This window comes from Desmodus rotundus, chromosome 9 (assembly GCF_022682495.2).
Source record: "Desmodus rotundus isolate HL8 chromosome 9, HLdesRot8A.1, whole genome shotgun sequence".
NCBI lineage: Eukaryota > Metazoa > Chordata > Mammalia > Chiroptera > Phyllostomidae > Desmodus > Desmodus rotundus.
Window position 1 is genome coordinate 61,643,717 of NC_071395.1, and position 27,524 is coordinate 61,671,240.

The 27,524-nt window shown below is 42.7% G+C and overlaps 1 protein-coding gene across 5 annotated transcripts in view; it reads left to right on the forward strand.

The window, feature by feature from the left end:
- Positions 1-27,524, forward strand: part of NT5M (5',3'-nucleotidase, mitochondrial) — a 58,115-nt gene that overhangs the window by 12,780 nt on the left and 17,811 nt on the right. For 4 of the 5 annotated variants that reach the window (XM_053930692.2, XM_053930693.2, XM_053930689.2 and 1 more), the window contains exon 3: positions 2,130-2,190. In XM_053930692.2, coding sequence (XP_053786667.1) covers positions 2,130-2,190 — 61 coding nt within the window. Of the gene's footprint in view, positions 1-2,129; positions 2,191-6,366; positions 15,726-27,524 lie in introns of those variants that run through there. The other variant, XM_053930690.2, reaches the window with a different exon arrangement.

A 27,524-nucleotide genomic window follows, 5' to 3' on the forward strand; every position in this document is an offset into this window, starting at 1 on the left:
GTAAGGGGAAAGAAAAAGTCAGAGTATGACATAAAAAATAGTTTCATTACAACCACTACATAGGTTCAAGAGCTGAAAATAACACAAGAACAAAAATCTGTTCACAGGACTCTTATCACCGAGGTCTTTGGCAATAACAGCAAGCTTCTGTCTCAAAGCCCGTTCCCTCTGAGATACCCAAAGGAAAGTCACCCTGTTACCGTCTGCCAGCTCAGTTCAAGGTTGCACCAGGAGCCTCTCCCACCCAAAAGTTTTAGGAACGTAGGTGGCTTAGCTGGTCTCTAGTCGCTGTCCAGCTTCAGGCATCTTCCAGAGTCTGTGCTTCCAGGCCTCTGGGCACAGGCCTGCACTGGGCATTGTTGACAGGCCTTCTGATGACCATTGACAAGCCCCCCACCAGGAGAGGGGAAAGAACCAACTGCCCTTTTGCTTTCTGTCACACTCTTTCGAAAGTCCTCTCCCAGAATCCCACGCGCACCAAAAGCCAGTGGGAGTGTCCAGCCTTCCAACCAAGGAGGGCCAGTGTCAGCCACAGTTGCCTTTGCCACTCTTACCACCACTGTGTTTAGCAAGGGGGCCAAGTCTGCTGTCACTCATGCGCAGCTCGAACCCCTCCCCCATTTCTGGGTGTGTGTGTGTGTTTTTCCCTCCCCCCAATTACAGCACCTCAGGAAAGCTGAAAACAATTGGTCTAGGTGCTGAGTGGAAAGTGGCTTGGTGGGGGCGGGGTTGGAGGCTGGGGAGCAAGTCTGGGGTGTTTGCAGGGAGAAGTGCTGTGTTCTGGGTTGGATGACAGCCGTGGACAGCAGGTGAAGGGTCAAAACATGCTTTGGAAAGACAACCCACATGTTGGGGTGGAGGGAAGTTAGGAAAAAGGGTGGTTTTTAGTTCTTTTTTTTTTTTTTAATTCACTAGAGCCATCAGATATATGTAATAGTGCCGTTAGCTGAGGAGGACAGGTTTGGGGGGCTTGGGAGAATCACATGTTGCATTTTGGAAAGGCTGAATCTGAGATGCCAGTGTGATGTCCAAGTGGGGATATTTAACAGGCTGCGGAGGATGTAAGCCCGGAGTTCAGGGAAGATGGAAGGTATTAGATGGTGTATATTGGTCTCTGCCCCTGGTGTCACGGCACAGACTTCTGAAAACCTTGTGACTTCTTGAGTGACAAGAGCATGAGGAGCATCTCTTGTTTTAATGGGGTGACTCTGGGTGGCTACTGGGTGGGGCTGGTCACTAGAGAGACCAAGCCCTGATTAGAAGCTTGGGATTCACTCCTCCGAGCACATGTAGGTGGCCGGCTCTCCCAGGAGGCCAGGCTTCAGTGCAGGCAGGAGGTGGGAGCACATGATGGAGAGGCCGCAGGTCCAGGGGACTGTTGCAGCGGGGGGTGGGGGGGGGTGCCTCAGGCAGCCAGGTCGTCACAGGCACATGCTTTCTGATGATTCTCATAGGACTAATTACCAATGAGAAAAGGAACCAGGAGAATCGTCTTCATGGGCTTGAGTTGATGAGCCAGTTGTCCCAGGTGCCACACCGGCTTTATGGGACCATCGGGCCCACGTGGCTCCATTGTTGAGCAACTGGGGCCCTTGGGGCTGTGGGGAGAAGTGGGCTCCTGGGTGGCCCTTCAAGGTCAGCTTCCACATTGAACATGGAAACACAGATGGGGGAAGGGGTGCCCCTCAGCAGAGCCATGTCTGTTTTAATGGGACTCCCAGTGCCAGGGGCTTAGCTGGGTGGGTCAGGGCTCCTCCTCACTGCTTCCCCTGCCAGCAGGCTTGGCCAGACACAGACTGTCCTCAGGGTTTCCTTCTCCCCCAGTAACCTGCTCTGCATTCTTTGAATGCCTCTCGTAAGTGCTTCTGTCTCAATATTTCCCTGTTTAGATCCCAGGCTGTGCATCTGATTAGCCCCACTAATCTTTTGGGTCTGGCCTTGCAGAATTGCCATAAGTCAAATGCCCACCCCTGAGCTGGTAGCCTGGGCCAGGGGTGGGGTCCCATATGGCTGCCCTGGGCAGTGTGTTGACGCCTTCCAGGTGGTGGGTGGGTGTGGTGCAGCAAAGCGGAGGGTGGGGTGAGGTCAGGGATGTGGCTCCCAGGCTTACTCTCCTTCCTCTCCCACAGCACTGATGTCTTCATCTGCACGAGCCCCATCAAGATGTACAAGTACTGTCCCTACGAGAAGGTGAGCTGTGTGCTTGCTTGCAGAGAGGGCTTGGTGATTTGCTCTCCTCACTTTACCCCAAGGGTCATAAGTAAGGGGTGCCAGCTCTCCACGTGCCCAACAAGAAGGGCACTGAACCCCTACACAGCTGCTGCCGGCTGGGGTGGATTTGTTTCTGCCTCCTCTCCCATCGATCCCTCCTGTTTCTGTGCCAGAGTCTCCTTCCCTGACAACCTTCCCTAGCGCCAGTCCGACATTCTGCCACCTTGTCTGGATGGAGCTGGGGAAGGTGACGGCTCTCTGGAGAGGGTGATCGTCCACATTTCAGTGCAGTGTCATTTGTGAAAAATGGGACAAGAAGAGAAAATGTGTCTGTTGAAGGGCTGGAGGCAACCCAAATTCACATGTTAGAACACACAAATTTATTTACACAAAAAGTCTTACAAAAGGTGAAATAGTTGAGTTTTGCTACATACTCACTGTCTTCTTTATTGAAAATATTAGAATTGCATGAAAGTGAAACTTTTCTGGAGATTGAGAACCTGTGGTTGACCAGACCAGAGGGAAGGTCTGTTGCCCAGGAGGTGGGCATTCACACCAGAGGTGGGTTCAGGGCCTGGCCCCTCCTGAGGAAGTTCGAGCAGCCCTTGCCAAGCCCAGCGCCTCCCTGGTCAATGGCTTGGCTCAGCCCTTCAGCAGGAGTTCTGGCGAGCGTCTTCACATTACATCTCTTCTCTCCAACTCCATGTTAGAAGCAAAATGCACTTAGTCAGCCAGCATTGGGTGCCTTCTCTGTGCTTTCAGTGGACTGGGAACTCGCCCTTACTGAGCAATTATTGTGGTGTCGTGTACGGTGCTCGGCCCCCACCATTTCATTGCGTGCTCACAGCATCCCACTCCGTGGTTACCCTTACACCCTTAGAACATGCGAGAAACATGAGTTTAGTTAAACTCAGGGAAGTCAACAACTTCCCCAAAGTCAGTAAGTGTGGAGTTAGGACTGAGGGCCAGATCCACTATTTCTTGTAGAGCAGTGACCCAAAGTCAGGCCCCCAGGCCAGCAGCGTCTGCACGCCCAGGGCACTTTAATAGAAGTGGGTGTTTTCTGGCCTCTCCCTAGGCCAGGGCTGTCCAACCTGCAGCCCACGGGCCACATGTGGCTCAGGGTGACTGTGAATGCGGCCCAACACAAAATTGTAAATTTACTTAAAACATTTTGAGATTTTTTTTGTGGTTACATGTCAGAATGTATTTAATGTGTGGCCCAAGACAATTCTTCCAGTGTGGCCCAGAGACACCAAAAGGTTGGACACCCTTGCAACCTTCTGAATTAGAATCTCTGGGAGCAGCTGAGTGTGTTTAAGCAAGCTTACCAGGTGCGCTCTTAATTTTGAGAACTGCTGGGCGAGAGTAACTGTTTCAGCCGGGGTTGTGCTGGAGATCAGGATGCTTGTCTAGTGCTTATTGGAATAAGATTGATAAGGTTGCTGTCAGTCACCCATTCCCGTGGATTTAAGTATCATCTGTATGCCTGCCATCTGCCCTGTACAGCCTCAGCCCAGGACTCTCCTCTGAATTCCATGCAGCTCAAACCTGCCCCATCCATCCCTGGTGCTGCTCTTCCCATCCTGCTCCTCCCGGGCTAGAAGCCGGGGCTGTCCGGGTGACATCCTCTGACCCCTCACCTCTAGCACGTTGGCAAGGCATAGCTCCTGTTGACCCGTTTCTGATACCTGGCATCTGTCTGCTTCTCCCTCTCCTCATTGCCACCACCTCAGCATTTCTTGTCAGCCTCCTACTTTAAACCATTTTACTAGTTTCCCACTGCACTTAAAATAGGATTAAAGGAAGTGTATACATACAATACACACACACACACACACACACACACATACACCCTCCTACAAGGCCCTGCCTCACCACCCCTCCCACCCACCCCAGGGTCCTGTCCTGTCCCTTCATGATGCTGAGTGCTCCTCCACTTCTGAGCACGTAGCGCATTCTTGCTTCCTGCCCTTGCACGTGCTGGCCTCTGCCTGCTTGGTTTCTTCTTCTTCATCCATTGGGCCTCAGCCCAGCAGCCTCCCCACAGCATCTGACTATAGTTAAAATACATTCTCCCTCCACCTTGTTGTTCCACCTCTCAGACCTTTGTTTCCTGTATAACACCACGATTTGAAATGGATTTATTTCTTTGTCTATGTCCTGTCATCTGTTTGCCTTGTCCACTAGACTGCCAGATCCACAAGGGCAGGGACTATGACTCTCTTGCTTACTGCCGATCCCAGTGCCTAGCACAGGTCCTGGCATGGTGTAAGCACTCACTATTTGTTGTTGGATGAATAGAGTTATTTGTTCAACAGAGTTATTACACATCGTTCAGTAATAATGTTTACCATTTAGCTAATGCTTTTATTTTATTTTTAAAAAAGATTTTATTTATGTATTTTTAGAGAGGGGGGAGGGAAGGAGAAAGAGAGGGTGAGAAACATCCATGTGAGAGAGAAACATGGATCAGTTGCCTCTTGCACATGCCCAGACAGGGGACCAAACGTGGGACCTTTTGCTATGTGAGACATTGCCCAATCAACTGAGCCACAGCGTCAGGGCCGCTCAGCACGTTTACTGTGGCAGATGCTGTACTGGCAGTATACTCTTTAGGGCTTACAGCATCTCCCTGCGAAACAGGAATGCAGTTGACCCTCGGCAAACATGGGGATAAGGGGCACCAACTCCCTACCCCCACAGCCGAAAATTTGCGTATAACTTTTGACTCCCTAAAACTTAAGCTGTCCCTTCATACCTAAAGCGGATGGGTTCCAGGATGCCTCTGGCTCCTCTGTGGATACCAAAATCTGCAGATGCGCAAGTCCCCTATATGAGATGGCATAAATCAATGCATACAGTCGGCCCTTTTTATCTGCACACTCACAACCGCAGATCAAAACCAGTGCAGGTGTTCAGTGCAGAGAATCCGCGTGTAAGTGGACCTGCGCAGGCCTACGCAGTTCAAGGGTCAACAGCACTCTTCTGATCTGCCAGATGGAGACGGAGGCCGAATGAGGGGTGGCGGCTTTCCTACTGGATCAGTGGAGCTGGGCCAGGTCTTTGTCTCATAGCCCTGCCCTTAGCCTCGCCCGCCTGCAGCGCACTCGCTGTTGAGGACTCAGAGCACAGTGACTGTGTGAGAAGAGGGTACCAGTTAGGACTCTTTTGTCACAAGCAATATCAACAGTGCCGAGCCAACTTAAAACAAAACTAGAATTTATTAGAAGGATGTTGGTTTGCCCAGAGAATCAAAGGAAAGTCAGAGGAAGCAGGCCCTGGACCAGCTGTGCGGGAGCCAGAGCCACAGATGGCCTCCTTAGCACCTGGGCCGCAGGACTGCCGCTCCGGCCAGTCTCCACCCATGTGTTTCTGTGTCCAAGTCACATTCCAGGAGAAAGAGCTTACCAGCTGAGCTCGGGTCCCACGCCTGACCTGTGGCAACGGATAGGTGGACCTCCTGGAGGTCCCATTAAGGATGAGGTGGCTTCACAGAAGACAATTCAGGTGCTGTTCCCAGAGGAAGAGGAGCAGTGATGGTGGCCTTGATTAAAATGAAGGAAAAAAGCAAAAACCCACCACTTTGAACCTTGTACCTAGCTACAGCAACACTGTTAACATTCCACTGTGTTTCTGTCTACCCCAGAATTGAGCCTCTTCATTTAACTTCAAATATAAAAGGTAGGCTGTGTTTGAATTTAAGGAAGTAATGAATTCATTCATTTGGCAGTTACCAAGCACCTGCTATAAAACTTAAAAAGATGCTCCATCTCTGCTTTCAGGAGCTGATGACAGTGTGTCAGGCAGATAGTGGGTTGTCACTCCATGTCACAACCTCTGTGGTCACACAGGAGGAGGAAGCCATGGCTCATTCTTGGGGAAAGTGACCAATGAGTCAGCCATGGGAATGGGCAGGCAAAGGAGGGCGGGGGAGTGAGTTTTGAGTGTTGCAAACAGCAGTGCAAACACAAAAGGGCATAAGGGGGAGCTCGGAGGGTGGGGTGGCATGAGTGGGGGAGGCTGGAGATGAGCTGAATAAGCAGGCAGGGCCTTTAGTAATCAGGAGTTTGCACTTCACTGCCACAGGCACTTTGAGGCCTTTGAAGGGCGTTTAAGCAAAGTGGTCATAAATCCCCTTGGTCTTTCTGAAAGCTCCCTGCAGCAGCATGGCAGGTCATTTGTGGACTTCATGCCCATCCTGGAGACCACACGGAGCCTGCTGCAGCGATCCAGACGGACTGTAATGAAGACCTAAACCTAGACAGTGACAAAAGCCCACAGGACAGTCACCATGGCGGTGACTTGTTACGCCCACGAGAAACAGTGAATGCCCAATGGAAACATGCACTATGGATGCCAATAGAAAGTTTTCCAAAAGCAAAAAACACAGTGAACGTAAGCACGGATTACTTAATTTTGTTAGTAAAGAAATGAAAGTTGAAATGATTTTTTCTATTAGAATGATAATCATTTGAAATTATAATAACTAGTACTGGTAAAGGTTTGTAAAAACCAGCATTTTCAGAAATGGCTGGTAGAAAGAAACTAATAAAAGTCCTGCTGGTTGATAATTGGACAGAATACTCAGCTCAAAGGCCTTTAAAAATTGCCCTTATTATAATTTTTTTTGCTTCTAATTTATGAAGATGTAATGTGAACTCAGTGTAGTTGAGCTCCTTAATGGATAATCACCAGTACAGTCAGGACAGAGAACACGGCCATAGCACCCCTTGCTGGCCCGATCACCAGAGCCCTGCTCCAAGACCTTTACATGGTTCTCAGAATCTCAGAAGAAATGGAGCTAAGTTTCTAGCAGGGGCAGGAAAAAAGTAACTATTTTGAAACATGCTCAAGTGTTCTATTCTTTTTTTTAATTTATTCATTTTTAGAGAGGGGGAAGAGAAGGAGAAAGAGAGGGAGGAAACATCAACATGTGGTTGCTTCTCATGCACCCTGCACTGGGGATCTGGCCCACAAGCCAGGCATGTGCCCTGAGTAGGAATTGAACTGGCGACCCTTTGGTTCACAGTCCAAGCTCAATCCACTGAGCTACACCAGCCAGGGTAGTGTTCTATTCTTAAAAAAGCCTGCCCTCAAGGGGGAACTGTCTTATCTGGGAGGATGACCTGGGGGATGGGAAACACTCCAATCCAGCCCCCTAGTCACCCGTCGCACCGAAGCCACCCAGAGGCACCCTCCCACTCATGAAGTTCACATGCAAGAATCATAGGCTCACTAAAAGACAGACCTACACAGCAGAGGAATTCATCAACAAAACAAAAAGGCTACCCATGGAATGGGAGGAAATATTTGCAAATCATATATTCGATAAGAGGTTAATATCCAAAATATACAAAGAATTCATATAACTCAGTAACACAGAAAAGAATAATTAATTTTTTTAAGTGGGCAGAAGTTCTAAATAGACATTTCTCCAAAGAGGACATACAGGTGGCCAATAGACATATGAAAAGTTGCTCACTGTCACTAATCATCAGAGAAATGCAAATTAAAACCACAATGAGAGATCACCTCTCGCCTGTTAGAATTGCTAGCATCAGTAAGTCAACAAACAACAAGTGCTGGAGAGGATGTGGAGAAAAGGGAACCCTTGTGCACTGTTGATGGGAATGCGGACTGGTGCAGCCTCTGTGGAAAGCAGTATGGAGTTTCCTCAAAAAAAATTAAAAATAATAACTACCTGTGATCCAGTAATTCCACGTCTGGGTATTTAACCAGAGAAAACAAAAGCACTAACTTGAAAAGATACACACACACACACACACACACACACACACACGGGACTTTCAGTCAAGATGACCGGGGAGGTAAACGCTGTGCTCACCTCCTCCCACAACCACATTAAAATTAAAACTAAACTACAGAACAGCCATCATTGAGAACCACCTGGAATCTAGCTGAGCAGAAGTCCCGTAACTAAGGACTTACAGAAGAAGCCACATCGAGACTGATAGGAAGGGCAGAGATGCCGAACTGGAAGGTCCCACACTGGGAGGGGTTTCTTGGTTGTGGAGGTCCCCACATAGGAGAGATGGGTCCCAGCTCCACAACAGGCTCACCATCCCAGGGTTCCAGTGCCTGGAAGAGAACTCCTTGTAACTTCTGGCTGTGAAAACCAGGGGAGATTGTGGCTGAAGGGATTTCATCCAGGTGAGACGGAGGGCTTCTAGAGTCCCAAGCATTCCCCTTAAAGGGCCCATACATGGATTCAATCACTGTTAGCCTTGCTGTCTCTGAGTTCCAGGGCTGGGGGAGCAGCTGGAAAAGTGCAAGGAACATAAGGGGAGGAACTGAATTGTCTGGCTTCAAAGTAAGGGCTGGAGGAGCAGCTTTCTCCCAAACAAAGCGCTGGCAGAGACTATTGTTCCTTTGTTGAGCCTTTCCCCCACTCAGCCTGCAGGCTCAGGTGCCGCATCTGAGACTCCATCCACCTGGCTATCACTGTTTGCCAGGCCCTGGTGATTCCCTGAGACCCCCATTCCACCGGACTTGGAGATCCACTCCAGCCACTTCCAGTGGCTTTTCCACACAAATGGCCTGTCTTGGCTTGTGCTGTGGACTCTCCTAAAATCTCTCAAAGGTTCACATACCCCACACAAGCAGTACCTGGTCTCAGCTTGCCCTGTTCCTCTTGCTAAGTAGCCCTAAGGCCAGCACTAGTGGCAGCTGGCCTTTCTCAGGTGCCTCCAAGCCTAGCACAAGTGGCAGTCATCTTCAGATCATTTGTAGCTCATACCAAGGGGCCCTGGGCAGAACACAGGCAACGACTGACCTTGGCCTGCATCAGGGCTTCTCCCAAGAGACCCCACAATCAACACATCTAGTGGCCAGCTTCCGACCACACCAGGAAGGTATTCAAGAGACTATAGCCACTCCCAAGCAACACCCAACCACCTTCATAAAGGACACATCCTAAGGGGGGACTTGGAAGCACCAGAGCCCCACCAAAGCAAATTCTGCCTCACAGGGTCAGCCCCCACACAACAGCTCCTCCACTGTAGTCACTGTCAGTCCTCACAGCCAATCAGCCCGAGGGTCAGTCTTGCCCACTGATGTGCCAACAGCAGTCAAAGTTCAACTATAATGGGAGGGCAGACACACCCCACACAAGGGACACCCCTGGAGCACTGGCTTAAGAGACTGTGCCACAGGGCGCAACAGGACACCAACTATATAAGGCCACTCTGCCAATCCTGGGAGACATAGCAGCTCTACCTAATGCATAGAAACAAACACAGGGAGGCAGCCAAAATGAGCAGACAAAGAAACATATTTCAAATGAAAACAGATCAAAACTCCAGAAAAAAAACAATGGAGACAACAATCTACCAGAGGCAGAGTTCAAAACACTGGTTAAAAGGATGCTCAAAGAACTTAGGGGAAGAAGAGATGATCTCAGTGAGAACTTCCACAAAGACACAGGAAACAAAAATGGAGACAGGAAATAAAAAAGAACCAGTTGGAAATGAATACAGTAGCTGAAATGAAGAATGCACTGGAGGAATCAATAGTACATTAGATGAAGCAACGGATTAAATCAGAAATTTGGAAGATAAAGTAGCAGAAAACATCTGATCAGAACAACAGAAAGAAAAGAGAATCCAAAAATGGAGATAGTTTGAGGTGCTTCTGGGACAACACTATGTGTGCCAACATTTCATCACGGGGTACTAGAAGGAAAAGGGAAAGTGCAGGGGATTGAGAACCTATTCGAAGAATTAATAACTGAAAAATTTCCTAATTTGGCAAAGGAAATAGACATACAAGTCCAGGAAGCACAGAGTCCCAAACAAGATGAACCCAAAGAGGACCACACCAAGACATTTCATAATTAAAATGCAAAAGATTCAAGATAAAGAGAAAATCTTAAAAGCAGCAAGAGAAAAGCAGTTAATTATCTACAAGGGAGCTCCCATAAGACTGTCAGCTAATTTCTCAACAAAAACTTTGTAGGCCAGAAAGAATTGGCAAGAAATATTCAAACTGATGAAAACCAAGGACCTACAACTAAGACTACTCTACCCAGCAAAGCTGTTGTTTAAAACCAAAGGACAGATAGAGTTTCCCAGACAAGGAAAAGCTAAATGAGTTCATCACCCCCAAACCAGGATTATAAGAAATGTTGAAGGGGCTTCTTTAAGAAGAAGAAAAAACAATAAAAAATATGAATAATAAAATGGCAACAACTACATATCAATCAGTAATTACTTTAAATGTAAATTGATTAAATGCTCCAATCAAAAGACATACAGTGGCTGAATGGATAATAAAACAAGACCCATACATAAAGTTCCAAAGACACACACAAACTAAAAGTAAAGAAATGGAGAAAGATATTTTGTGCAAATGGAAATGACGAAATAAACTGAGGTAGCAGTATTATATCAGACAAAATAGACTTTAAAACAGGGGTGTCCAACCAGCTGCCCATGGGCCTCATGCAGCCCAGGATCAGGCCCAACCCCAAATCGTAAATTTACTTTAAACATTACGAGGTTTTTTTGTGTGTGTGATTACATGTCACAATGTATTTAATGTGTGTCCCAAGACAACTCTTATTCTTGCAATGTGGTGCAGAGACACCAAAAGGTTGCACGCCCCTGCTTTAAAACAAAGGCTATAAGAAGAAACAAAAAAGGACTCAGCAGTTCCACTTCTGGGTATTTATTCAAGGAAACCCACAAAAAAAATGAAGGAAATCCTGCCATTTGCAACAACGGGGATGGACTGTGAGGGAATTATTTGTAGTGAAGTGACTTAGTCAAAGACAAACACCATGTGATCTCACTTACATGTGCAAACAGTAAGACAGTCAAACAAGAAAACCCGAGCTCATGGATGTAGAGAAGTGATTGGTGGTTACCAGAGATGGTGGGGGTTGGGGGGTGGGGTAGAACAGGTGAAGGGATTCAAAAAGTACTAACTTCCAGTTATAAAATAAGTAACTCCCATGGATGTAATGTATAACATGACTATAGTTAATAATACTGTACTGTATGTTTGAAAGTTGCTGAGAGTAGATCTTGGAAGTTTTTATTTACAGGAAAACATTGTAACTATGTATTGTGATGGATGTTAACTAAATTATGGTGGTGATCATTTCTCAATATATACAAGTATCAAATCATGTTGTACACCTGAAATTAATATAATGTTGTATGTCAATTATACCTAAATTAAAAAAAATAGTACATAAAAAAGCATTTTAGGCAATAAATAGATTGTCCAAAATAATATAATTAATAAACAGTGAAAGCAAGTAATGTCACATTTATCTTTACATCTCTAAAGTCTTTGCTGTTTTTGATATAAGTCAGGATGTGACTTGAGCCCTGGCTGGTGTGGCTCAGTGGATTCAGTTGCCAGCCTGTGAACCAAATGGTCACCGGTTCGATTCCCAGTCAGGGAACATGCCTGGGTTGCAGGCCAGGTCCCCAGTAGGAGGGGGCACAAGAGAGACAGCCACACACTGATGTTTCTCTCCCTCTCTCCTTCCCTTCCCCTTTCTCTAAAAAAATAACTTAAAAAGAAGATGAGACAGGCCCATCAGGGCTTTGATTTTTTGTGAGTACAGCCATAATCTGTTTCACCATGCGTCACAGATGTTACAGTTTTTACAAATTGACAAGTCCCTTCACCAGCAAAATGATTGCAACTTGTTTTGTGGAGATACTTGCTTTATTGTGGTGGTCTGGCACTGAACCTGCAATATCTATGAGGTATGCTGTAAAATGTCAACCTGTTTATGCAATGGAAAAATATTTGCCAGAACATGTTCCCTAGCAATAAAAGTAATATAGGCATTAACACTTAAAAAGTGATTACTGTGAGTCAGGTACTGTTTTAAACATGTCATATGAATTAACTCATTTAATTTTCATGGGAACCCAAAAGGGTGAATGCCTGCATTTTATAAAGGAGGTTAAGGAAACTTGACAAAGGCCTGACAAGCAGTACGTGGTTGATTTGAGATTTGAACCCACATCATCTCACATTACTGCCTTTAGAAACAGCTCATTGGTTGGAGAGGGAGCAGGCCCAGCCCCACATCTTTATAGTCAGGATGGCCATACATTTTAGGTAAGTGAGGTTTCAGAGATGGCTTCCTTTCGTAAAGCCTCTGTCGTTTTGACTGGTGAAATGTAAATTTTCCCAGATACATTATAGTTTATTAGACTGCTTTATCTTTTTTCCTATTTCAAAAACCTAAAGCTCTCCCAGTCCATAGCTTGAATATTCTCTTGTCCAGTTTCATGCAAAAATATTTTTAAATTATTTGATTTTGATATAAAAACATGGTCATTATTCACATAATTATTACTAAAATTTGAATATCTAAATTTCAATTTTAAAGAATAAGTCTATTTCATTTATTTTATCCAAGTTTTCATCCAGTAAAACATTTGTTGTGAGAAATATAAAGACACTGTTACAAAACAGACCGGTGGAGGGACAAGATACTGTTACCGAATAGGCCACCCCCTTCCCCAGGGTCCCTCTATACTAGGTTCGCCGTGCCTGCCACCCTTAGGAATTGGAATTATGGCTCTCAATGCCAGAGTTTCATGAAAAGGAAAGCAACTATTTATTCAAAAGTTATACAGACTTAGAGTAATAACTTAACGTCTTTGTTAAAATCTCAAAGTCCCTTAAAACAGCCACAAATACACACAGTCTTTCTTTCCCCGCTTTGCACAGTCAGGCCAGTCTGGGGCACCGTATTTCAAGAAAAAAATAGAAGTCTGTGGCTCAGGTAGCTCCTGGTTCTTCCCAGTAATCTGTGCTTGGCTGGTAGGCCTTCCAAGGTTCCCACACCATCAGCTGTGTCGCTGGGGTCTCCAGTTCTTAATCCAAAACCACATGGCACCTTCTCATGACCCACCAGCAAGAGTCCTTTCACCCCTTTCCTTCCCACAACGTCTTTCCTGCATTCTTCCAAACTGCTAAGAGAGCTCTTCGTGGCTGCTCCATCCTGCTTTCCTGCTTCCTAAGCCACATGGTTAAGGGCCTCTCTCTGCCCCCCAAACTGCATGGTTCCAACCCAAATGGCTGCTGCGCCTGGGATTTTAAATCCCTATTTCTAACTCCTCCCACAATCGGCTACACCTGCCAGCATTCCATATCTTTCCAGCTTTTCTGGGCTGCCATAGTAAGTGCGGGCAAGCATGGCTCCATGGCGTGGAGAGGACCATCTCCAACCTCTCACGCAGGTGCTGTAACCAGGGGGAGCTGGCCCCCAGTTACGTCATGGGGCAAAGTCACTCCCACCTCCCTGGCTCAAAGCATGGCCATGGCTACTTAAGTAGTATCCACGAAGCTAGCCAGCTGTTAATAGATATGTTAAATAACTGTTTTTGCATATCAGGTATGAAGCTGGCCAACTGTTGATGTGCAAAATAACTCTCAGTGGCCCTGCTCCATGTGTCCCATCCCCCAGTCCAGGCTTGTGGGGGTGGGTATATCCTCTATTTTATAATTCTTGGACACCCCAAATTCTGGACCCTGTTTCAAATCCCTTTTTTGAGGGGAGACCCTGGCTGCACCCCATTACAACACTTCAATATCAGGCCAAAGGAGAAAAGACAACACTGAGACCTAATCACAGGCCTACAGAGCGCCGCCCCCCCCCCCCCCATTTCTGAAGTTCCTTTTACCTGGGGCAGCATGTACAGGCATCAAAAAAAAAAAAAAATTACAAGGCAAACCAAATGGCAAAAACACAGTTTAAAGAGGTGAATCAAGCATCAGAAGCAGACATAGCAAGGTTGTAATGATCAGACCAGGAGTTCAAAACAACTATGTTTAATATGCTAAGAACTCTAATGGAAAAAGTAGACAGCTTATAATAACAGATGAATAATCTAGGCAGAAAGATAGAAATTCTAAGAAAGAATAAAAAAGAAATGCTAGAGCCCCAAAACACTATTAACAGAAATGAAGAATACCTTTGATGAGCTCATAAGCAGATTGACATGGTTGAGGAAGAATCTCTGAACTTGAGGATATCTCAGTAAAAACTTCCAAAACTGAAAACCCAAAAGGAAAGATGACTGGAAAACAAAAAATGGGACCACATATCAAAGAATATGGGACAGCTACAAAAGGTATCATATGTATGTAATATGAATACCAGAAGGAGAAGGGGGAAAAGAGAAACAGGAAATTCCTGATGCAATAATGACTGAGGATTTCGCCAAACTTATTGGGGGACACCAAACCACAGACCCAGGAAGTGCAGAGAACACAGTAGCATGACTTCAACCCCTGCCCTCACCAAAACCATACGCCTAGGCATATCGCATTCCAACTGTAGAATATCAAAGGTAAAGAAAAAATCTTGAGACAAACCAGAGGGGGAAAAATCCACCTTACCTATAACAAAGATAAGAATTATATCTGACTTCTCAGAAACCGAGCAAGCAAGAAGAAAGTAGAGTAGCCCTGGCTGGTGTAGCTCACTGCATTCAGCACGGGCCTGCAAACCAAAGGGTCACTGGTTCAATTCCCAGTCAGGGCACATGCCTGGATAGCAGGCCAGGTCCCCAACTGGGGGCACATGAGAGCCAACCACGTATTGATATTTCTCTCCCTGTCTTTCTCTTTCCCTTCCCATCTCTCTAAAAATAAATAAATAAAATCTTTTTTAAAAAGTAGAGTAAAATATTTAACATGTTGAAAGTAAAAACCCACTACCTACAATTCTGTACCCTGTGGAATTATGTTTAAAAGAGAAGGAGAGATAAAGACTTTCTCAGACAAACAGAAATTGAGGGAATTTGTTGCCAGTAGACCTGTCTTGAAAGAAATGCTAAAAGAAGTTCTTCAGAGAGAAGGAAAATGATATAGGCCAGAAAATCAGATCTATATTAAGAACAGAAGCACATTATAGAAGCACTTTTATTTTTAATATTGTCAGAATAACATTAGTAATAATTGTAACTTCTGTATAAGTGAAATTAGTAATCTCAATGATACAAGGGATGGGAGGGAGAAACTAGGAATACTTTGTTATTATTAAGGTATTTGCACTACTTGCAAAGCAGTATTCTGTTATTTGAAAGTGGACTTGAATTAATTGTGAATGTATATTGCAAACTCTAGGGCAACCAACACAAAGAGGTTTTTGGGTTTTTTTTTAAACTCTATGTTTCTTGATGCCTAAGAAAGGCTAGAAAGTATAATTATATAAAATGCTTAATTAAAACCAAAAAAGGTAGAAAAAGAGTGGAAGATAGAAATAGGAACAGATAACAAGGACAACAAATATAAATGGTAACAAAGACAGTAATAACCACTTTCTATTTTACTTATTATTATTTTTAAATGTTTTATTGTTATTCAATTACAGTTGTATGCCTTTTCTCCCCATCCCTCCACCCTAACCCACCTCCCTCCCCTACCTCCCCCTTCCCTCTTGATTTTGTCCATGTGTCCTTCATAGTACTTCCTGTAATCCCCTCTCCTCACTGTCCCCTCCCCACTCCCCCCTGACTATTGTTAGATTGTTCTTAACTTCAATGTCTCTGGTTATATTTTGTTTCCTTTTTTCTTCTGTTGATTATGTTCCAGTTAAAGGTGAGATCATATGGTATTTATCCCTCACCACCTGGCTTATTTCACTTAGCATAATGTTCTCCAGTTCCATCCATGCTGTTGCAAAGGGTATAAGCTCCTTCTTTCTCTTTGCTGCGTAGAATTCCATTGTGTAAATATACCATAGTTTTTTGATCCACTCATTTGCTGATGGGCACTTCGGTTGCTTCCAGTACTTGGCTATTGTAAATTGTACTGCTATGAACATTGGGGTGCATAGGTTCTTTGGATTGGTGTTTCAGGGTTCTTAGGGTATAATCCCAGCAGTGGAATTGCTGGGTCAAAGGGCAGTTCCATTGTTAGTTTTCTGAGGAAAGTCCATACTGTTTTCCACAGTGGCCTCACCACTCTGCATTCCCACCAACAGTGCACTAGGGTTCCCTTTTCTCTGCATCCTCTCCAACATTTGTTTGTTGATTTGTTTATGTTGGCCACTCTGACTGGTGTGAGATGCTACCTCATTGTGGTTTTAATTTGCATCTCTCTGATGGCTAGTGAGGCTGAGCATCTTTTCATATGTCTCTGGGCCCTCTGTATGTCTTTCTTGGAGAAGTGTCTGTTGAAGTCCTTTGCCCATTTTTTAATTGGGTTCTTTGTCTTCCTGGAGTGCAGTCGTTCTTTATATATTTTGGATATCAGGCCCTTGTCTGCGGTATCATTGGCAAATATGTTTTCCCATATTTTTGGTTCTCTTTGTATTGTAGTGCTGGGTTCTTTAGCCATGCAGAAGCTTTTTATTTTGATGAGGTCCCATTTGTTTATTCTTTCCTTCATGTCCCTTGCTTTAGGGGACATGTCTTTGAGGATGTTGCTGTGTGGAATGTCTGAGATTTTCCTGCCAATGTTTTCCTCTAGGACTTTTATGGTGTTACGACTTATATTTAAGTCTCTTATCCACCTTGAATTTATTTTTGTGTATGGCGTAAGTTGGTGATTGAGTTTCATTTTTTTGCACGTAGCTGTCCAGATCTCCCAACACCATTTGTTGAAGAGACTGTTTTTGCTCCATTTTATGCTCCTGCCTCCTTTGTCAAATATTAATTGACCTTAAAGACTTGGGTTTATATCTGGGCTCTCTGTTCTGTTCCATTGGTCTATGTGCCTGTCTTTATACCAGTACCAGGCTGTTTTGATTACAGTGGCCTTGTAATACAGTTCAATATCAGGTATTGTGATCCCTCCTGCTTTGTTCTTCTTTCTCAAAATTGCTGTAGTTATTCGGGGTCATTTATGGTTCCATATGAATTTCTGAAATGTTTGTTCTATATCTGTGAAATATGCCATGGGTACTCTAATAGGGATTGCATTGAATCTATAAATTGCTTTCGGTAGTATGGCCATTTTGATGATGTTAATTCTTCCAATCCATGAGCATGGTACATGCTTCCATTTGTTTGTGTCTTCCTTAATTTCTTTCTTCAATGTTGTGTAGTTCTCTGAGTACAGGTCTTTTACCTCCTTGGTTAGGTACTTTATTTTTCTTGTTGCTATATCAAATGGGATTTTTTCCCTGATTTCTGTTTCTGCTGTTTCGTTGTTGGTATACAGGGATGCCTTTGATTTCTGAGTATTGACTTTGTATTCAGCTGTTTTGACAAATTCATTTATTAGGTCGAGTAGTTTTTTGGTGGAGTCTATAGGATTTTCCATGTACACTATCATGTCATCTGCAAACAGTGACAGTTTCATTTCCTCCTTTCCAATTTGGATGGCTTTTATTTCTTTTTATTGTCTGATTGCTGTGGCTAGGACTTCCAATACTATGTTGAATAGGAGTGGTGAGAGAGGGCATCCTTGTCTTGTTCCTCATCTTAGTGGGAAAGTTCTAAGTTTTTGTCCATTGAGTATGATGTTGGCTGTAGGTCTCTCATATATGGCCTTCATTATGTTGAGGAATGCTCCCTCTCTTCCCACTTTGCTGAGTGTTTTTATCAGAAATGGGTGCTGTATCTTATCAAATGCTTTTTCTGCATCTATTGATATGATCATGTGACTTTTGTCTTTGCTGTTGTTGATGTGATGTATTCTGTTTATTGATTTGCGAATATGTACCATCCTTGCATCCCTGGGATGAATCCCACTTGGTCATAGTGGATGATCTTTTTAATGTATTGCTGGATGCGGTTTGCCAGCATTTTGTTGATAATTTTAGTGTCTATGTTCATCAGCGATATTGGCCTGTAGTTTTCTTTCTTCGTTGTGTCTTTATCTGGTTTTGGGATTAGGATGATGTTGGCTTCATAAAGAGTTTGGGAGTCTTCCATCATTTTGGATTTTTTCGAATAGTCTGTGAAGGATAGGGGTTAGCTCTTCCTTACATGCTTTGTAGAATTCTCCTGTGAAACCATCTGGCCCAGGGCCTTTGTGTGTTGGGAGTTTTTTGATTATTGCTTCAATTTTGTCTGCTGTTATTGGTCTGTTCAGGTTTTCTGCTTCTTCTTCATTCAGTTTTAGAAGATTATATTTTTCTAGAAATGTGTCCATTTCACCTACGTTTTCAAATTTCTTGGCATACGGTTCTTCATCGTAATTTCTTACAATCCTTTGTATTTCTGTGGTATCAGTTGTAATCTCTCCTCTTTCATTTTTAATTGTGTTTATTTGGATCCTCTCTCTTTTTTTCTTGAGGAGCCTACTTAAAGGCTTGTCGATTTTGTTTATCTTTTCAAAGAACCAGCTCCTGGATTCATTGATCCTTACAATTGTGCTTTTAGTCTCTATGTCATTTAACTCTGCTCTGATCTTGGTTATTTCCTTCCTTCTACTTGCTCTGGGCTGTCTTTGTTGTTGTTCCTTGAGTTCTTGTAGGCATAGGGTTAGGTTGTTTGTTTGAAATGTTTCTATTTTTTTAAGGTAGGCCTGCATTGCTATGAACTTCCCTCTCAGGACTGCCTTTGCTGTGTCCCATAGGTTTTGGGTTGTTGTGAGTTTGTTTTCATTTGTTTCCAGAAAGTTTTTGATTTCTTCCCTAATCTTGTTCTTGACCCATTCATTGTTTAATAGCATGCTATTCAGTCGCCATGATTTTGAGTGTTTGGGGTTTTTTCCTTTGGGGTTGGTTTCTAGTTTCAGTCCCTTGTGGTCAGAGAAAATGCTTGATATGATTTCAATTTTCTTGAACTTGTTGAGGCTTGCTTTGTGTCCTATCATGTGGTCTATCTTTGAAAATGTTCCATGTACCCTTGAAGAGAATGTGTATTTTGCTTCTTTGGGATGAAAAGCCCTCTATACATCAGTTAATTCCATTTCATCTAGGGTATTGTTAAGTGACACAATATCCTTGTTGATATTTTGTTTGGAAGATCTGTCCATTTTTGACAGTGGGGTGTTAAAGTCCCCTACCTTAATTGTGTTGCTGTCAATATCTTTCTTGAAGTCCTCCAAGATTTTCTTTATGTATTTGGGTGTTCCTATGTTGGGTGCATATATATTTACAATGTTGATGTCTTCTTGGTGGATTCTTCCTTTGAGTATTATGAAGTGACCTTCTGGGTCTCTCTTTATGGCCCTTCTTTGGAAGTCTATTCTGTCTGATATGAGTATTCCTACCCCTGCTTTTTTTTCCTGTCCATTTGCTTGGAAAATTTGTTTCCAGCCCTTCACTTTCATTCTGTGCAGGTCTTTTGTCCTGAGGTTGGTGTCTTGTAGGCAGCATATGTGTGGGTCATGTTTTCTTATCCATTCATCTATTCTATGTCTTTTGATTGGAGCATTTAATCCATTTACATTTAAGGTTGTTATTGATAGGTAGTTATTCATTGCCATTTTTTCATACCTGTGTTCCTCTCTCTTTTCCTTCCTTTTCTTAAAGCAGTCCCTTTAGCATCTCTTTCAGAGCTGGTTTGGTGGAGGTGTAATTTTTTAGACTTCTTTGTCTGGGAATCTCTTTATTTGGCCTTCTATCTTGATTGACAGCCTTGCTGGGTAAAGTAGCCTTGGTTGCAGGCCTCTGGTTCTCATTACTTGGAATATTTTTTGCCATTCCCTTCTGGCTTGGAGCATTTCTATTGAGAAGTCAGTTGCTAACCTTATTGGGGCTCCCTTGTATATTACTTCCTGTTTCTCCCTTGCTGCCTTTAAGATCCTCTCTTTGTCTTGGAATTTTTCCATTTTAATTATGATGTGTCTTAAAGTAGGCCTCTTTGGGTTCCTCTTGCTTGGGACTCTGTGTTTCCTGGATTTGTGTGACTTTTTCTCTTATCAGATTAGGGAAATTTTCCATCATTACTTTTTCAAGCAGGTTTTCTATCCCTTGCTCTTCTTCTTCTCCTTCTGGTATCCCTATTATACGGATATTATTATGTTTCATGTTGTCCTGCATTTCCCTTAACCCCTCTTCATTCTTTCTGAGCCTCTTTTCCTTTTATTGCTCTTTCTGGGCGTTTATTTCTACTTTGTCCTCCAGCTTGCTGATCTGATCCTCTGCTTCATCAAGTCTGCTTTTTATTCCTTCTACTGTGTTCTTCAGTTCAGAAATTACATTCTTCATTTCCTCTTGGCCCTTGTTGATAGTTTCTATTTCCTTTTTGATGTTGATATAGTTTGCAGTGAGTTCATTGTAGTTTCCCTGTAGTTTCTGGTAGTTCTCTGTGAGCTCAGTGAGCTCAGTGAGCTTCCTGATAACCATTGCTTTGAACTCAGTATCTGATAGTTGACTTGCCTCTATTTCAGTTAGCATTCTTTCTGAGGCTTCCTCCTTTCCTTTCATTTGGGGATTGTTTCTTTGTCTTCCCATTGTTTGTGAGACTTCTTGTTAGCCTCTGCTTCTTAAATTGATCTGTTCTGACTCCCTGGGTTTATGGTGTGAAGTTCTATGGTATAATGCTAGTGGGATTCAGTGGTGCTGTCTCCTTAATCTCCTGAGCTCACTGGTCTTGAGCTGATGATTATGGGTCTAACGGGGTCTAACTCTGGTCTTTTCATAGCTCCAGGTTTTATTGTCTCACCATCTGATCTTTCAATGTCCTCTATCTTTTGTCTCCGATCTTCATATATGCTGGAATACCATTGGCTGTTCGCTGTGTTCCTCAGATCAGCTAGGCGTTTCACTGGTGCCGAGGGGAAGTGGCCTCCACTCCCACCTATCTTGCCACCATCTTCCTCCAGGACTCCGTAATAACCACTTTAAATGTCATGGTCTAGATACACCAACTAAAAGATAAAAATTGTTGGTGTGGATAAAAAAGAAAAAACAAGATCCAAATACATGTTGTCTACAATAAACACATGTTAAATACAAAGACACATACATATGGAAAGCAAAGAAAGGGATGTAGAAAAGTATTCCATGGTAACACTAGTCAAAACAAGGTGAGAGTAGCCACATTAATTTCAGACAGGACAGACTTCAGACCAATAAAAATTATCAGGGATAAGGAAGGGCATTATATAGTGATGGAAGGGTCAATTATCCAAGAAGACATGACAATATATTTTTTTAATTTTTAAAAAGATATATTTATTTTTAGAGAGAGGAGAAGGGAGGGAGAAAGAGAGGGAGAGAAACAGCAATGTGTGGTTGCCTCTCACGAGCCCCCAGCTGGGGATCTGGCCTGCAACCCAGGCATGTGCCCTGACTGAGAATAGAACCAGCAACTCAGGTTCGCAGGCTGGCAGTCAGTCCACTGAGCTACACCAGCCAGGACACAATCTTTAATGTGTATGTGCCTAACAACAGAACATAAAAATATGTGAGGCAAGAACTTTTAGAACTGCAAGGGGAAATAGATGAATCCACTATTACAGTTGGAGACTTCAACACCCCTCTGTCAGAAACAGCCAGACTTGAAAAATAAGGACATAGCAGAACTCCACAACACCACCTGGACATAGCTGACATCTGACGACTACTGTATTTGAAAACAGTGGAGTACACATTCCTCACAAGCTCACATGGAACATTCACCAAGACTGACCACATTCTGGGCTGTAATACACACCTTAACAAATTAAGGAAAATCCAAAAACACTTGGCGATTAAACACCACACTTCTAAATAACATACAGGTCAGAGAAGGATTGCAACCAAAAATTCAAAATAGAAGTAAATAAAAATGAAAATACAATTTATCAACATGTATGGGATGCAGCAAAAGTAGTGCTTAGAGGGCAGTTTGTGGCATTGAATGCATGTGTTAAAAAGGAGAAAGATCTAGAATCAATGATCTAAGCTTCTACCTCAGGAAACTAGAAAAAGAACTAATTAAACCCAATGTAAGTAGAAGAAAATAGTAGTAAAGATTAGAGCACAAATCAATGAAATTGGAACAAGAAATCAATAGAGAAAAACAGCACAAGCAAAAGCTGGTTCTTTGAAAAGAGCAATAAAATCAGTGAGCCTCTAGCTAGACTCACTAAGAAAAAAGAGACACAAATTACTAATATTAGAAATAAAAGAAGAAACATCACTGTATCCTGTGGGGATTAAAATATCAATAATAATAAAGGAATATGATGAACAACTCTGCCCACAAATTTGATAACCTGGATAAAAATGAACCAATACCTTGAAAGACAAAATCAGCTAAACTCATACAAGAATAAATAGACAGTATGAATAGGCCTATAGATAGGGTCCCTGACTTACAATGGTTTGACTTACCTTTTTTTTTTTACTGTACTATAGTAAAGAAACGCATATTTAGTGGGTACTATACTTTGAATTTTGGTCAATATGTGGCATGATGCTCTCTAGTAATGCAGGGTTGTGGCAGTGAGCCACACCTCCCAGTTAGCCACACAATCACAAAAGTGAAAAATCCGCTATTCTACAGTGTAGTATTAAAGTGCTTTTTTTTTTTTTTTAAGAGAGAGAGGGGTAGGGAGGGAAAGAGAAAGGGAGAGAAACATCTATGTGAGAGAAACATTGACCAGTTGCTTCTCATACTTACCCTGACTGGGGACTGAATTGGCAACCTATACTCTGACTGGGAATTGAACCTGTGACTTTTTGGTCTATGGGACATTGCTCCAACCAGCTGAGCTACACTTGCCAGGGCTAAAATGCATTTTTGACTTACAGTATTTTCAACTTATAATTGGTTTATCTGGATGTCACCCCATGGTAACTCAAAGAGCATTTGTATCTATTAAAGAAATTAAACCAATAATAAATAACTTTCCAAAACAAAAAACGACAGGTGGATTTACTTGTGAATTCTACCAAATGTTTAATAATGAAATTATGAAAATTCTTTACAACGTCTTCCAGAAGATAGACATAGAAGGAATACTTCCCAACTTATCTGTCATGAACATAGATGGAAAAATCCTCAACAAAATATTAGTAAATCGAACACTTGAAAATCAGTTAATGTAATCTACTACATCAACAGGCCAAAGGTAGAAAATCACGTGGTCATATCAACATATGCAGAAAGGCATTTGATAAAATGCAATCCCCATCATGATAAAAAACTTTCTCAATCTGATAAAGAATATCTACAAACAATGTACAGCTAACATCATACTTAATGGGGAGAAACTAGAAGTTTTCCTGCTAAGATCAGCAACAAGGCAAGATGTCCCCTCTCTCCACTTCTTTTCAACACTGTATTGGAAGTCCTGGCTAACAAAATAAGACAAGAAAGGGAAATAAGAAATATACAGATTGTAAAAGAAATAAAACTGTCTTTGTTTGCACATGACATGACCATCTATGTAGAAATCAGAGAACTGTAAGAAAAATCTGTTGGAATTAATAGGTGATTATAGCAAGGCTGCAGGATACAAGGTTAATATATAAACATCAATTGCTTTCCTGTATACCAGCAATGAGCAAGTGGATTTGAGATTAAAAATAACACCATTTATATTAGCACCCCCAAAATGTAATACTCATATGTAAATCTAACAAAACACATACAAGATCTTTATGAGGAAAACTACAAGAACCTGATGAAGGAATTCAAATAATAACTAAATAAATAGAGAGATGTTTCATGTTCACAGATAGGAAGACAATATTGTCAAGAGGTCAGTTCTACCCAACCTGATCTATAGATTCAGTTCAATGCAGTCAGAATCCCAGTGAGTTATTTTGCAGATATCAACAAATGGATTTTAAAGTTTATGTGGAAAGGCAGAAAACCCCGAATAGCCAACAAAATGTTGAATGAGAACAAAGTTAGAGGACTAATGCAACCTGACTTCAAGACCCACTATGAAACTACAATAAACCAAGACCATGTGGCATTGGTGACAGAGCAAATAGGTCAGTGGAGCAGAACAGAGAGCCCAGAGGAAGACCCGCGCAAATACAGTCAGTTGATCGTTGACAAGGGTCAGAGGCAATACAATGAAGCAAACATAGGCTTTTCAACAAACATTGCTGGTACAACTGTATATCCACATGCAAAAAAAATCTATACAAAGACCTTATGCATCTTACATCTTTCACAAAAATCAACTTAAAATTGATCATAGACCTAAATGCAAAAATCAAAACTATAAAACTCTCTCTGTCTGGTGTGGCTCAGTGGATTGAGTGCCAGCCTACAAACCAAAGGGTTGCTGGTTCGATTCCTGGTCAGGGCACATGTCTGGGTTGCCAGCCAGGTCCCCAGTAGGGGGCATGCAAGAGGTAATCACACACTGATGTTTCTCTCCCTCTCTTTTTCCTTCCCGTCCCCTCTCTCTAAAAATAAATAAGTAAAAATCTTTAAAAAAAACCCTATAAAACTCCTAGAAGATAACATAGGAGAAAACCTAGATAACCTTGGGTATGTGAATAACTTCTTAGATATAATACCAAAGGCACAATTCACGAAAGAAATAATGTATCACAGAGGTGTAAAGTACAGCATAGGGAATATAATCAATAGTATTGTAATAAGTGTATATGGTGCCAGGTGGACACTAGACTTATTGGGGGGTCACTTTGTAAATTATGTCTTACCTCTATGCTGTACATCTAAAACTAGTATAAAATAACATTGAATATCAACTGTAATTGAAAAATAAAGGATAATTCATAAGATGTATTTCTTTAAAATTAAAAAGTTTTGTTATGCAAAAGACATTGTCAAGAGAATGAGAAGACAAGCCATGGATTGGGAGAGCATATTTGCAAAAGATGTAACTGATAAGAATACTGTTATCCAAGATTTAGAAAGAGTTCTTGAAACACAACAGTAAGAAAATGGACAGCCTGATTTAAAAAATGGGCCGAAGACATGAACAGACACCTGACCACGGGAGAGGTACAGATGGCAAGCAAGCCTGTGAAAGGATGTTCAGCATTGTGTGTCACCAGGGAAATGCCGACTAAAAGAACAACAGGACGCCGTGCACAGTGACTGGAATGGCCCGATCCCAGGGCACCGCAGACACCTGGTGCTGGCCAGGAGGTGGAGCAGCAGCACCTCTTGCTCATTGATGGTGGAGGTGCAGGTGGTACCGACACTTCAGAAGACGGTATGGCAGTTTCTCCCAACACTAAACATACTCTTAGCATATGACCCTTGAAACTTACATAATCTTGTAACTAATGTCACCCCAGTACATGTTAATAAAATTAAAGCCTATCTTTAGAAAAAGCACTCCCTTTGCAGCCGGCGCCTCCCCTCCCCCACCCCCTTGCTGGTGTTGTTGGTTTGGGTGACTGGCTCTCCATCCCTGCAGTCGTTGCCTTTGCCAGAATGCCAGGTAGGTGGAGTCACACAGTACACAGCCTCGCTTCTGACCTTCACAGAGCATGATCCTTTCAAGGTTCATCCCGCTCATTGCGTGATCAGTAGTCTATTCCTTTTTATTGCTGAGTAGCTTTCTACTTTATGGCTCAACCACAGTTTATCCATTGGCCAGTTTATGGGCATTTGGGCTGTTGCCATTTTGGGGCTTTTGTGAATAAAGGTCTCAAAAATACTTATGTGCACATCTTTGGGTGGACATGGGCATTTATCTAACAGGGTAAATTCCAGAGTGGGATGGGTGGGCCGTGTGGCAGGTGTGTATTTAACTTACATGGCGAGGAGCAACTATCAAACTGTTTTTATGAATGGCGATCCCATCTCGCCTTTCCACCAGCAAGGTGCAAACTGTCTCGTCACTCCGTGTTCCTGTTGTTGCTTGGTGGTGTCAGTCATTTCCATGTCCGCTGTTCCACTGGGGGCCAGGGGTGTCTGATCATGGTTTTCATTTGCATTTCCCTAATGACTGATGAAGTTGAACTTGATGTGCTTGCTCATTTGCCCTCTGCATGCCTCTTTTGATGAAATGGTCACATTTTTGGACTAATTCTTCATTGGCTTGTTTATTTTCTTAATAGTGAAAGAGGTCTTTATATATGCCAGATGCAAGGTCTTTATCAGATAATGTATTTTGCAAATACTTTATCCTAGTCTGTGGCTTGTCTTTTCATTTTCTTACCAGTATTTTTTGAAGAGCAGAATTTATAGTTTTAGGTTTTATATTTAAGTAATTATCCTATTTGAGTCAATCTTTATATGTGGTAGGAGTGAAAGCAGAGGTTTCTGTGGAGTGTTTTTCCCTATGGATGTCCAGCTGTTCCTGTGTTGGAAATTACCTTCCACTGTTGAATTACCTTGGCACCTGTGTGTCTGTTTCTTAAATCTATTCTGTTCTTTGATCTAAACAGCTATCCTTGCGTGAATACCACACTGTCTTGGTTACTGTAATTTTATATTAAGTCTTTTTTAATACAGTTTTTATAGTAATTCTTTTTTATTTTAATGTTTTTAAAGATTTTATTTATGGAGAGGGGAAGGGAGGGAGAAAGAGGAGAGAAACATCAATGTGTGGTTGCCTTTTGTGCACCCCCTACTGGGGACCTGGCCCGCAACCCAGGCATGTGCCCTGACTGGGAATCGAACTAGTGACCCTTTGGTCTGCAGGTTAGCACTCAATCCACTGAGCCACACCAGCCAGGGCTGGTTTTTCTCTTTTTTTTTCGTATTTTTTTAAAACAGAGAAACATCAATGTATGGTTGCTTCTTGCATACCCCCTACCACGGACCAGGCCCGCAACAGCCAGGGCTGTTTTTATAGTACCGTATTTTTCGGACTATGAGACTCACCAGACTATAAAACGCACTTAGGTTTTAGAGGAGGAAAGTAGGAAAAAAATTACTGAAGCAAAAAATGTGGTTCTGCTCCTGCCTCCTGTGACTCCGCTCCACTGCTGCCTCCCCCACCCCCAGGGAGCCAGGTAACCTACTTTCGGACTGTAAGATGCACCCCCATTTCCTGCCCCCAAATTTTTTGGGGAAAGTACATCTTATAGTCTTGAAAAATACAGCAATTCTTTTGTGTTTTCCCAGCTTTATTCTTCACTTAAAAATTGTTTGGGCTATTCTAGGTCCTGGGTATTTCTATATAAATTGTAGAATCAGCTTGTCAGTCTCTACAAAAAGCCTGGCTGGAATTTGGCTGGGATTGCAACATAACTGTGGAGCCTGATGACGCTGAATCTTCTGACACATGAACATTTATACATTTTCATTTATTTAGGTCTTATAAAATTTCTCTTATCAGTGATAGGTAGTTTTTAGTATACATGTCTTTCACACATTTTTTTCAATTTAATCCTCATTTCATTTTTTTTTTGCATAGAGGTTACTTTTTAAAGATTTTATTTATTTATTTTTAGAGAGAGGGGAAGAGAAGGAGAAAGAGATGGACAGACACATCCATGTGTGGTTGCGTTTCACGTGCCCCACAATAGGGACCCGGCCCGC